At 43.1% G+C, this 13,700-nt stretch overlaps 1 protein-coding gene across 2 annotated transcripts in view; it reads right to left on the minus strand.

Moving 5' to 3' along the window:
• Positions 1 to 221: 221 nt before the first annotated feature.
• The window catches only part of LOC138667074 (zinc finger protein ZFP2-like), a 163,267-nt gene continuing 149,788 nt past the window's right edge, over positions 222 to 13,700 (minus strand). For both annotated transcript variants that reach the window (XM_069755345.1, XM_069755344.1), the window contains one exon: positions 222 to 2,837. In XM_069755345.1, the coding sequence (XP_069611446.1) occupies positions 1,642 to 2,837 (1,196 nt within the window). In that variant the 3' untranslated portion in view covers positions 222 to 1,641. The remainder of the gene's footprint in view (positions 2,838 to 13,700) is intronic.

Raw genomic sequence — 13,700 nt, forward strand, 5'->3', positions numbered from 1 at the left:
GAAAAAATAAAAAAGTTATAGTCCTCAGAATAAAGCGATGCAAAAATAATTATTTTTTATATAAAATAGTTTTTATCGTATAAAAGCACTAAAACATAAAGATATAAATGAGGTATCGCTGAAATGGTACTGACCCGAAGAATAAAACTGCTTTATCCATTTTACCAAACGCGGAATGGTATAAACGCCCCCCCCCCCAAAAGAAATTTATGAAGAGCTGGTTTTTGGTCATTCTGCCTCACAAAAATCGGAATAAAAAGCGATAAAAAAAGTCACGTGCCCGAAAATGTTACCAATAAAAACATCAACTCGTCCCGCAAAAAACAAGACCTCACATGAGTCTGTGGACCAAAATTAGGGTTAGGGCTAGGGTTAGGGTTTGGGCTAGGGTTTGGATTACATTTACGGTTGGTATTAGGGTTAAGGGTGTGGTTAGGGTTGGGATTAGGGGTGTGTTGGGGTTAGGAGTGTGGTTGGGGTTAGGGGTGTGTTTGGGATTAGGGTTAGGGGTATGTTTGGGTCAGGGTTTCAGTTAGAATTGGGGGTTTCCACTGTATAGGCACATCAGGGGCTCTCCAAACGCAACATGGTGTCCCATCTCGATTCCAGTCAATTTTGCATTGAAAAGTCAAACGGCGCTCCTTCCCTTCCGAGCTCTGCCATGTGCCCAAACAGTGGTTTACCCCCACATATGGGGTATCAGCGTACTCAGGAAAAATTGCACAACAACTTTTGGGGTCCAATTTCTTCTCTTACCCTTGGGAAAATAAAAAATTGGAGGTGTAAAGATCATTTTTGTGAAAAAATATGATTTTTTATTTTTACGGCTCTGCTTTATAAACTTCTGTGAAGCACTTGGTAGGTCAAAGTGCTCACCACACATCTAGATAAGTTCCTTAGGGGGGTCTAGTCTCAAAAATGGTGTCACTTGTGGGGGGTTTCAATGTTTAGACACATCAGGAGCTCTCCAAACGCGACATGGCGTCCGATCTCTACAAGAACTTTTGGGGTCCAATTTCTCCTGTTACCCTTGGTAAAATAAAACAAATTGGAGCTGAAGTAAATTTTTTTAAACATTCCAAAAATTCCTGTGAAACACCTGAAGGGTTAATAAACTTCTTGAATGTGGTTTTGAACACCTTGAGGGGTGCAGTTTTTAGAATGGTGTCACACTTGGTTATTTTCTATCATATAGACCCCTCAAAATGACTTCAAATGTGATGTGGTCCGTAAAAAAAAATGGTGTTGTAAAAATGAGAAATTGCTGGTCAACTTTTAACCCTTATAACTCCCTAACAAAAAAAATTTTGGCTCCAAAATTGTGCTGATGTAAAGTAGACATGTAGGAAACGTTACTTATTAAGTATTTTGTGTGACATACCTCTGTGATTTAAGGGCATAAAAATTCAAATTTCCATGTTTTTCACAAATAAACGCAGGTAATATCAAAGAAATGTTACCACTATCATGAAGTACAATATGTCACGAGAAAACAATTTCAGAATCACCGGGATCAATTGAAGTGTTCCAGAGTTATAACCTCATAAAGGGACAGTGGTCAGAATTGTAAAAATTGGCCTGGTCAGTAACGTGCAAACCACCCTTGGGGGTAAAGGGGTTAAGACTGTGTGAACATTAAAATCATGATAAAATATTTTCCTCAATCGGTACATAAAAAATATTTTTTCCAGTGTGAGCTCTCTGGTGTAAAGCCAGATAAGATTTCCTGGTGAAAGATTTCCCACAGTCTACACATGAAAATGGCTTCTGTCCTGTGTGAGTTCTCTGATGGTTAACAAGATCAGACTTGTGCCGAAAAGATTTCTCACATTCTGGACATGAAAATGGTCTCTCCCCTGTGTGAATTCGCTCATGCTCAATAAGGTGCCATTTCCTGGTGAAACATTTCCCACATTCTGAACATGAAAATGATTTCTCCACAACGTGGGTTTTCTGATGTTTAGAGAGATAGGCCTTCTGGTTAAAACATTTTCCACATTCTATACATGAAAATGGCGCCTCACCTGTATGAGTTATTTGATGTACAATTAAATGTTTTTTTCTAGTAAAACACTTCCCACACTCTGAACATGAAAACGGCTTCTTTCCTGAGTGAGTTCTTACATGTTCCACTAGAGTTGCTTTCATGGTAAAACTTTTCCCACACTCTGAACAAGAAAATGGCTTCACCCCTGTGTGAGTTCTCTGATGTTTATAAAGATGTGACTTCTGGGTAAAACATTTTTCACATTCTGAACATGAAAACGGCTTCTCTCCTGTGTGTATTCTCAGATGTTTAACAAGACTTGATTTTTGAATGAAACGCTTATCACATTCGGAACATGAAAATGGCTTCTCCCCAGTATGAGATCTTTGATGTACCAGAAGATCTGATTTCTGGCAAAAACATTTTTCACATTCTGAACAGGAATATGGCTTTTCTCCTTTGTGTCTCCTTTGATGTTTAAAAAGTTGTGATTTCTGACGAAAACATTTCCCACATTCTGGACATGAAAATGGATTCTCACTTCTATGACTCATTTCATGCTTAATAAGATTAGTTTTCCTTTTAAATTGTTTCCCACATTCAGAACATGGAAATATTTTACTTCCTTTAACCTTTGTACTTTTTTCAGCAATCTGTGATCGACCAGATGATGGTTCCTTGTGATTAATGTGATAAGTATATAGATGTTTGCTATGAAGGACTGGTGGAATATTAGTGGCAAGAAGTGTTGCTGAATGTTCTCCACAATAATCTTCTGTAGCAATGTTAGGTAATACTTCATAATCTGCAGATGAAAGGAGATGGTTCTCCGAGTTTATGGTATAGTCATCTGTTGGAAATAAAAAAAAACAATTATATTTAGTCTTCTATTCATCTAGCTCATAATATTGTACAACATGATGCTTGTAGATAAGACTGGGTGTTCAAAATGATTCACTTTAAAATGGTTGTCTCAAGTTCTTAATTGGTAAAAATTGCAAGGTGCTTGTAAAGAAAAAGAAACTTTGCAAAATTACTTCTTATTAAAGGGATATCAATGACTTTGTGAAAAACAAAAAAAAGTGCGTGAGTACCGATAGGCACCGATAGGCAGGTAGTTGCTACCTACCCTGCCTATTGTGCCCATAGACTGCTCCTGCCTGGGATTCAGCTGCCTCTGCTGACGTCACATGGACAGAGCAGCAGATTCTTTTGATGGGGTTCTCTGTTGATGGAGTGAGGCTTTCATGCTGTTAACCAGTATGACGTAAGAAGTCACACTCCAAAAATGGAGTAGGGCAGAAAGAAGCTGCCACTCTGTTGACGTGATGTCAGCAAAGGCAACTGAATACTTGGCAGGAGCAGTCTGTGACCACTTTGTACCGGTGAAAAACAGCGCCGTGTGACAACAGACAGGTAAGTAGCAATAGCAACTACCTGCAAATCCCGGGTAACCCCTTTAAATATCCTATCCAGTCTCAAGAGCAGAGAAATGTTTAATTCTATTGTGCTCATGTTAGGGCTAGCGGAACGCACCAAATAAGAAAGATAGAATAAGGTGCGTTCGCAGCCCGGGGTCCACCGTGCAGAGATGGAACCTGCTGCCAAGTAATGTTGCTCCTTCCAGGCCATTTTTTTTTTTTCAATTCTGACCAGTGCCACTCTACAAGGTAATAACTGTGGATCCCAGTAATTCTGAGAATGTTTGTTTTTTAATGACAAATTGTACTTCATGTTAGTAGTAAATTTAGGACAATTTGTTTGTGTTCATGAAAATATCGTAAATTTGGCAAAAGATTTGAACATTTTCAAACTTTTAATTTTTATACCCTTAAACCAGATATCACAAAGAAAGGTCCAGCTCCATGATAGTAACATAGTTATTAAGGTTGAAGGAAGACTAAGTCCATCTAGTTCAACCGATAGCCTAACCTAACATGCCCTAACATGTTGATCCAGAGGAAGACAAAAAAAAACCCATGTGGCAAAGAGTAAGCTCCACATTGGCGAAAAAAAATTCCTTCCCGACTCCACATACGGCAATCAGACTAGTTCCCTGGATCAACGCCCTATCAAGGAATCTAATATATATAACCTGTAACATTATACTTTTCAAGAAAGGCATCCAGTCCGCTCTTAAATTTAAGTAATGAATTACTTATTACAACATCATATGGCAGAGCGTTCCATAGTCTCACTGCTCTTACAATAAAGAATCCGTGCCTGTTATTATGCTTAAACCTACTTTCCTCCAGACGTAGAGGATGCCCCCTTGTCCCTGTCTCAGGTCTATGATTAAAAAGATCATCAGAAAGGTCTTTGTACTGTCCCCTCATATATTTATACATTATAATAAGATCGCCCCATAGCCTTCGTTTTTCCAAACTAAATAGCCCCAAGTGTAATAACCTATCTTGGTATTGCAGACCCCCCAGTCCTCTAATAACCTTGGTCGCTCTTCTCTGCACCCGCTCTAGTTCAGCTATGTCTTTCTTATACACCGGAGACCAGAACTGTGCACAGTATTCTAAGTGTGGTCGAACTAGTGATTTGTATAGAGGTAAAATTATGTTCTCCTCATGAGCATCTATGCCTCTTTTAATGCATCCCATTATTTTATTTGCCTTTGTAGCAGCTGCCTGACACTGGCCACTGAATATGAGTTTGTCATCCACCCATACACCCAGGTCTTTTTCATTGACGGTTTTGCCCAGAGTTTTAGAATTAAGCACATAATTATACATCTCATTACTTCTACCCAAGTGCATGACCTTACATTTATCCCCATTAAAGCTCATTTGCCATTTATCAGCCCAAGCTTCTAGTTTACATAAATCATCCGGTAATATAAAATTGTCTTCCTCTGTACTGATTACCCTGCAGAGTTTAGTGTCATCTGCAAATATTGAAATTCTGCTCTGTATGCCCCCTACAAGGTCATTAATAAATATGTTAAAAAGGAGAGGGCCAAATACTGACCCCTTTGGTACCCCACTGCTAACCGCGACCCAGTCCAAGAGTGCTCCATTAATAACCACCCTTTGTTTCCTATCCCTGAGCCACCTCTTAACCCACTTACACATATTTTCCCCTACTCCCATTATTCTCATTTTATGCATCAACCTTTTGTGTGGCACCGTATCAAAAGCTTTTGAAAAGTCCATATACATACGTCCACTGCATTCCCTTGGTCCAGTCCGAAAATTACCTCTTCATAGAAATTGATCAGATTTGTCTGACAGGAACGGTCCCTAGTAAACCCATGTTGATATTGGGTCATGAGGTTATTCCTCCTCAGATACTCCAGTATAGCATCCATAAAAATATTTTTCCTCATAATTCATTAAAAAAATATTTTTTATACAATCAGCATACATGCCAAGAGCCCCTATGGGGAGGTACAGTACAGACCAAAGTTTGGACACACCTTCTCAAAGATTTTTCTTTATTTTCATGACTATGAAAATTGTACATTCACACTGAATGCATCAAAAGTATGAATTACACATTACACATGTGGAATTATATACTTAACAAAAAAGCATGAAACAGCTGAAAATATGTCTGATATTCTAGGTTCTTCAAAGTAGCCACCTTTTGCTTTGATGACTGCTTTGCACATTCTTGGCATTCTCTTGATGAGCTTCAAGAGGTAGTCACCGGGAATGGCTTTCACTTCACAGGTGTGCTCTGTCAGGTTTAATAAGTGGGATTTCTTGCCTTATAAATGGGGTTGGGGCTATCAGTTGTGTTGTACAGACTGTTAGAATTTGTATTATGGTAACAAAAAAGCAGCTAAGTAAAGAAAAATGAATGGCCATCATTACTTTGAGAAATGAAGGTCAGTCAGTCTGAAAAATTGGGCAAACTTTGGAAGTGTCCCCAAGTGCAGTGGCAAAAACCATCAAGTGCTACAAAGAAATTGGCTCACATGAGGACCGCCCCAGGAAAGGAAGACCAAGAGTCACCTCTGCTTCTGAGGATAAGTTTACCCGAGTCACCAGCCTCAGAAATCGCAGGTTAACAGCAGCTCAGATTAGAGACCAGGTCAATGCACACACAGTTCTAGCAGCAGACACATCTCTACAACAACTGTTAAGAGGAGACTTTGTGCAGCAGGCCTTCATGGTAAAATAGCTGCTAGGAAACCACTGCTAAGGACAGGCAACAAGCATAAGAGACTTGTTTTGGCTAAATAACACAAGGAATGGACATTAGACCAGTGGAAATCTGTGCTTTGGTCTGATGAGTCCAAATTTGAGATCTTTGGTTCCAAGCACCTTGTCTTTGTGCGATGCAGACAAGGTGAACAGATGGACTTCCCACCGTGAAGCATGGAGGAGGTATGATGGTGTGGGGGTGCTTTGCTGGTGACACTCTTGGGGATTTATTCAAAATTGAAGGCATACTGAACCAACATGGCTACCACAGCATCTTGCAGCGGCATGCTATTCCATCAGGTTTGCGTTTAGTTGGACCATCATTTATTTTTCAACAGGACAATGACCCCAAACACACCTCCAGGCTGTGTAAGGGCTATTTGACCAAGAAGGAGAGTGATGGGGTGCTATGCCAGATGACCTGGCCTCCACAGTCACCAGACTTGAACCCAATCGAGATGGTTTGGGGTGAGCTGGACCGCAGAGTGAAGGCAAAAGGGCCAATAAGTGCTAACCATCTCTGGAAACTCCTTCAAGATTGTTGGAAGACCATTCCCAGTGACTACCTCTTGAAGCTCATCAAGAGAATGCCAAGAGTGCGCAAAGCAGTCAGCAAAGCAAAAGGTGGCTACTTTGAAGAACCTAGAATATATGACATATTTTCAGTTGTTTTACACTTTTTTGTTAAGCATATAATTCCACATGTGTTAATTCATAGTTTTGATGCCTTCAGTGTGAATGTACAATTTTCATAGTCATGAAAATACAGAAAAATCTTTAAATGAGAAGGTGTGTCCAAACTTTTGGTCTGTACTGTATATAGTAGCATACACTTTTCAAACCTTGCAGGTCTCAATCATTGCAATGGCCCCCAGTAGGACATATAGTGCACAGGATTCTGTATGTGCTATTGGGTGTGTCTATGTGGGAGAAACAGGAGAGAAACTGAGAGCAAGGATGAGGTCTCATCAACACACAATTACAGATAAAAAAAAACATTTACCAGTGGCCAACATTTCGGTGGTCCAGGACACAACATAAACATGAAAATTGTCAAATTTAAAGGAAATTTTAAATCAGAAAAACATTGCAGGTTTTGGGAATACAAACGTATTAGAGTCATTGATTCCATCTACACAGGACTATATCTGTCAGAAGGATTTAGGACTCACTACAAAATCTGAGGAATCTGCTCCGAAGAAGTTGAGGGCACCAGGCCTCTGATCTTACTTGGATATTGGGACTATAAGGATATGTTTCCACAGTCAGTAAACGCTGCGGGTTGGATGCTGCGTACAGTCGCAGCGTCAAACCCGCAGTGTCCAGATGCTACAGCATAATGAAGGGGATTTCAAGAAATCCCATCTCCACAATTTTTTAAAGACTCCCGTGGCTCCCTGCATAAATGGACATGCAGCACGTCTTTCCAGACCGCAGCATGTCTGTTTATGTTCTGCTCTGTCTCTGCAACATTAATTTCCCTTAGAATAGCATTAGATGCGGTAAAACCGCATCATCTTTATAGTCACATGAGTAGCAAGTGTGGAAGCGAAGCTTACTACGCATGTGTACTAATTTAAACAATGTCTTACCTTGTGCAACAGCCAGAAGTTTGTGTCCACTGCAGTTTTCGCAATAAGATCAGCAGACCGCGAGAACTGCAGTGCACATGACCGCCGGGATTATCTCCGGTCACTAGCAAAGTTCTCACGGTCAGCTGATTGTAAGAACTGCACTGCAGGTGACCGCCGGAGACCGAGTTATCTCCGGTGGCCATCTACAAGCTCTGCTGTGTCTGGATGTCAGGCTGCATGGTGGCATCATGCCACCATTCAGCCAAAGGCATCCAGATGAGGCAGAGCTGGACTCATTCTGGGACACTCGGTAATTGGACTACGTCGAACAAGGGAGTATTTGTGTTGGTTTATTATTTTATTTTTTTGCAGGAGATCGAGGGTTTTAGGGATTAGGAGATGCAGTAAGTATGGTTAATTAAGATTATTAATGGACTTTATTCTGGCTTTATCTGTACCTACCATATAACTATAGGATTAGTGATGGATAGGTGTCTTATAGACATTTATCCATTACTAATCCGTGGACTTGATTTCACCGGACAATACACAGCTGTCATAAACCCCACAAATATTACCCCACTTGCCACCGCTACAGGGCAAGTGGAAAGAGCCAGGTAAAGTGCCACAATTGGCGGATCTTTGGATGCGCCAATTGTGGGGCAGCTGCAGGCTGCTATTTTTAGGCTGGTGAGGGGAAAAATCCATGGGCCTCACCAGCCTGAGAATACCAGGCCACAGCTGTCTGTTTTTTCCTTGGCTGGTTAATAAAAAATAGGGGGACGCCACACCGTTTTTTTTTGGAGCGGATCCTGTTGCGAATTCTGTTGTCGAACTCCCTCCTGTGGTCGTGAATGGTACTTCGGCGAGTTCTGTCCATGGACTCCCTCTGGTGGCTGTGAGTGAAGCTGCTGCTTCTGAGGTTCCTTACACAGGTGACGTGGTTTATCCTTTGGTTGGCTGCTCTATTTAACTCCACTCAGATCGTTACTCCATGCCAGCTGTCAATGTTCCTGCATTTGTTCAGTTCGCTCTTGGATCTTTCTGGTGACCTGTCTTCTCCAGCAGAAGCTAAGTTCCTGATAGTTATTATTTGTTCATTGTTTCCTTGTCCAGCTGGTTATCATGATTTTGTCTTGCTAGCTGGAAGCTCTGGGATGCAGAGTGGCATCTCCGCACCGTTAGTCGGTGCGGAGGTCTTTTTGCACACTCTGCGTGGTCTTTTGTAGTTTTTTGTGCTGACCGCAAAGATACCTTTCCTATCCTCTGTCTGTTTAGTAAGTCTGGCCTCCCTTTGCTGAAACCTGTTTCATTTCTGCGTTTGTGACTTTCATCTTTACTCACAGTCAATATATGTGGGGGGCTGCCTTTTCCTTTGGGGAATTTCTCTGAGGCAAGGTAGGCTTATTTTCTATCTCTAGGGCTAGCTAGTTCTTAGGCTGTGAAGAGGCGTCTAGGGAGAGTCAGGAACGCTCCACGGCTATTTCTAGTTGTTGTGATAGGATTAGGGCCTGCGGTCAGCAGAGCTCCCACATCCCAGAGCTTGTCCTGCGTGAGTTTAACTATCAGGTCGTGTCGGGTGCTCCTAACCACCAGGTCATAACAGTACAGCTGGCCCAAAGTATTAATGCATCTCAATAGAGGGATAAGAGAAGTTCTAAGACCATTTTTTTTCTTTGCACTGTGTTTTGTCTTTCTTTTCCCCTAAACCTTTGGGTGGTTCAGGACACAGGTGTAGAGATGGACATTCAAGGTCTGTCCTCTTGTGTGGATCATCTCACTGCAAGGGTACAAAACATTCAAGATTTTGTGGTTCAGAATCCTATGTTAGAGCCTAGAATTCCTATTCCTCATTTGTTTTCTGGGGATAGATCTAAATTCCTGAATTTCAAAAATAATTGTAAACTGTTTCTAGCTTTGAAACCCCGCTCCTCTGGTGACCCCGTTCAACAAGTAAAAATCATTATTTCTTTGTTGCGTGGTGACCCTCAAGACTGGGCATTTTCCCTTGCGCCAGGAGATCCTGCATTGCGTGATGTTGATGCGTTTTTTCTGGCGCTTGGATTGCTTTATCATGAACCAAATTCAGTGGATCAGGCAGAGAAAATCTTGCTGGCTTTGTGTCAGGGTCAGGATGAAGCGGAGGTGTACAGTCAGAAGTTTAGAAAGTGGTCTGTGCTTACCCAGTGGAATGAGTGTGCCCTGGCTGCAATTTTCAGAAAGGGTCTATCTGAAGCCTTAAGGATGTCATGGTGGGATTTCCCACGCCTGCTGGTCTGAATGAGTCTATGTCCTTGGCCATTCAGATCGATCGGCGCATGCGTGAGCGCAAAGCTGTGCACCATCTGGCGGTATTCTCTGAGCATAGGCCTGAGCCTATGCAGTGTGATAGGACTTTGACCAGAGCTGAACGGCAAGAACACAGACGTCGGAATGGGCTGTGTTTTTACTGTGGTGAATCCACTCATGCTATCTCCAATTGTCCTAAGCGCACTAAGCGGTTCGCTAGGTCTGCCACCATTGGTACGGTACAGTCTAAATTTCTTTTGTCCGTTACTCTGATTTGCTCTCTGTCGTCCTATTCTGTTATGGCATTTGTGGATTCAGGCGCTGCCCTGAATTTGATGGACTTGGAGTTTGCCAGGCGCTGTGGTTTTTTCTTGGAGCCCTTGCAATATCCTATTCCATTGAGAGGAATTGATGCTACGCCTTTGGCCAAGAATAAGCCTCAGTACTGGACTCAATTGACCATGTGCATGGCTCCTGCACATCAGGAGGATATTCGCTTTTTGGTGTTGCATAATCTGCATGATGTGGTCGTTTTGGGGTTGCCATGGTTACAGGTCCATAATCCAGTGTTAGATTGGAAATCTATGTCTGTGTCCGGCTGTGGTTGTCAGGGGGTACATGGTGATGTTCCATTGCTGTCAATTTCGCCTTCCACTCCTTCTGAAGTCCCTGAGTTTTTATCAGATTACCGGGATGTATTTGAAGAGCCCAAATCCGGTGCCCTACCTCCTCATAGGGATTGCGATTGTGCTATTAATTTGATTCCTGGTAGTAAGTTTCCTAAGGGCCGTCTGTTTAATTTATCTGTGCCAGAGCACGCCGCTATGCGGAGTTATATAAAGGAATCCTTGGAGAAGGGTCATATTCGCCCGTCGTCGTCACCATTGGGAGCAGGGTTCTTTTTTGTGGCCAAGAAGGATGGCTCTTTGAGACCTTGTATTGATTACCGCCTTCTTAATAAGATCACAGTCAAATTTCAGTATCCTTTGCCACTGATGTCTGATTTGTTTGCTCGGATTAAGGGGGCTAGTTGGTTCAGCAAGATAGATCTTCGAGGGGCGTATAATCTTGTGCGAATTAAACAGGGCGATGAATGGAAAACAGCATTTAATACGCCCGAGGGCCATTTTGAGTACCTGGTTATGCCATTCGGGCTTTCTAATGCTCCATCTGTGTTTCAGTCCTTTATGCATGACATCTTTCGAGAGTACCTGGATAGATTCATGATTGTATATTTGGATGACATTTTGGTCTTTTCGGATGATTGGGAGTCTCATGTGAAGCAGGTCAGAATGGTGTTCCAGGTCCTTCGTGCGAATTCCTTGTTTGTGAAGGGGTCAAAGTGTATCTTTGGAGTTCAGAAGGTTTCATTTTTGGGTTTCATTTTTTCCCCTTCTACTATCGAGATGGACCCTGTTAAAGTTCAGGCCATTTATGATTGGACTCAGCCGACATCTGTGAAGAGCCTGCAGAAGTTCCTGGGCTTTGCTAATTTTTACCGTCGCTTCATCGCTAATTTTTCTAGTATTGCTAAACCGCTGACTGATTTGACCAAGAAAGGTGCTGATGTGGTCAATTGGTCCTCTGCGGCTGTAGAGGCTTTTCAGGAGTTGAAGCGTCGTTTTTCCTCTGCCCCTGTGTTGTGCCAGCCAGATGTTTCGCTCCCGTTTCAGGTCGAGGTTGATGCTTCTGAGATTGGAGCAGGGGCTGTTTTGTCGCAAAGAAGTTCTGATGGCTCGGTGATGAAACCATGTGCCTTCTTTTCTAGAAAATTCTCGCCTGCTGAGCGCAATTATGATGTTGGCAATCGAGGGTTGTTGGCCATGAAGTGGGCATTCGAGGAGTGGCGACATTGGCTTGAAGGAGCTAAACATCGCGTGGTGGTCTTGACGGATCACTAGAATTTGACTTATCTCGAGTCTGCCAAACGGTTGAATCCTAGACAGGCTCGATGGTCGCTCTTTTTCTCCTGTTTTGATTTTGTGGTTTCATACCTTCCGGGATCTAAGAATGTGAAGGCTGATGCCCTGTCAAGGAGTTTTGTGCCTGACTCTCCGGGTGTTCCGGAGCCGGCGGGTATTCTTAAAGAGGGGGTAATTTTGTCTGCCATCTCCCCTGATTTGCAGCGCGTGCTGCAGAAGTTTCAGGCTGATAGACCTGACCGTTGTCCAGCGGAGAAACTGTTTGTCCCTGATAGATGGACTAGTAGAGTTATCTCTGAGGTTCATTGTTCGGTGTTAGCTGGTCATCCTGGAATCTTTGGTACCAGAGATTTGGTGGCCAGATCCTTTTGGTGGCCTTCTTTGTCACGGGATGTGCGTTCTTTTGTGCAGTCCTGTGGGACTTGTGCTCGGGCTAAGCCCTGCTGTTCTCGTGCCAGTGGGTTGCTTTTGCCCTTGTCGGTCCCGAAGAGGCCCTGGACGCATATTTCCATGGATTTTATTTCTGATCTCCCTGTTTCTCAAAGGATGTCGGTCATTTGGGTGGTTTGTGATCGCTTCTCTAAGATGGTCCATTTGGTACGCTTGTCTAAATTGCCTTCCTCCTCTGATTTGGTGCCATTGTTTTTCCAGCATGTGGTTCGTTTGCATGGCATTCCAGAAAACATCGTCTCGGACAGAGGTTCCCAGTTTGTTTCGAGGTTTTGGCGGTCTTTTTGTGCTAAGATGGGCATTGATTTGTCTTTTTCTTCGGCTTTCCATCCTCAGACTAATGGCCAAACCGAACAAACTAATCAGACTTTGGAAACATATCTGAGATGCTTTGTTTCTGCTGATCAGGATGATTGGGTGTCCTTCTTGCCTTTGGCTAAGTTCGCCCTTAATAATCGGGCCAGCTCGGATACTTTAGTTTCTCCGTTTTTCTGTAATTCTGGTTTCCATCCTCGTTTCTCTTCAGGGCAGGTTGAGCCTTCGGACTGTCCTGGTGTGGATACGGTGGTGGACAGGTTGCAGCAGATTTGGACTCATGTGGTGGACAATTTGACATTGTCCCAGGAGAAGGCTCAACGTTTCGCTAACTGCCGGCGCTGTGTTGGTCCCCGACTTTGTGTTGGGGATTTGGTTTGGTTGTCATCTCGTCATGTTCCTATGAAGGTTTCCTCTCCTAAGTTTAAGCCTCGTTTCATTGGGCCATATAAGATTTCTGAAGTTCTTAATCCTGTGTCATTTCGTTTGGACCTTCCAGCTTCTTTTGCCATCCATAATGTGTTCCATAGGTCGTTGTTGCGGAGATACGTGGCGCCTATGGTTCCCTCCGTTGATCCTCCTGCCCCGGTGTTGGTCGAGGGGGAGTTGGAGTATGTGGTGGAGAAGATTTTGGATTCTCGTGTTTCGAGACCGAAACTCCAGTACCTGGTCAAGTGGAAGGGTTATGGTCAGGAAGATAATTCCTGGGTTTTTGCCACTGATGTTCATGCTGCCGATCTAGTTCGTGCCTTTCATTTGGCTCATCCTGATCAGCCTGGGGGCTCTGGTGAGGGTTCGGTGACCCCTCCTCAAGGGGGGGGGGGTACTGTTGTGAATTCTGTTGTCGAACTCCCTCCTGTGGTCGTGAATGGTACTTCGGTGAGTTCTGTCCATGGACTCCCTCTGGTGGCTGTGAGTGAAGCTGCTGCTTCTGAGGTTCCTTACACAGGTGACGTGGTTTATCCTTTGGTTGGCTGCTCTATTTAACTCCACTCAGATCGTT

Source organism: Ranitomeya imitator, chromosome 2, assembly GCF_032444005.1.
Source record: "Ranitomeya imitator isolate aRanImi1 chromosome 2, aRanImi1.pri, whole genome shotgun sequence".
Classification (NCBI taxonomy): Eukaryota; Metazoa; Chordata; class Amphibia; order Anura; family Dendrobatidae; genus Ranitomeya; species Ranitomeya imitator.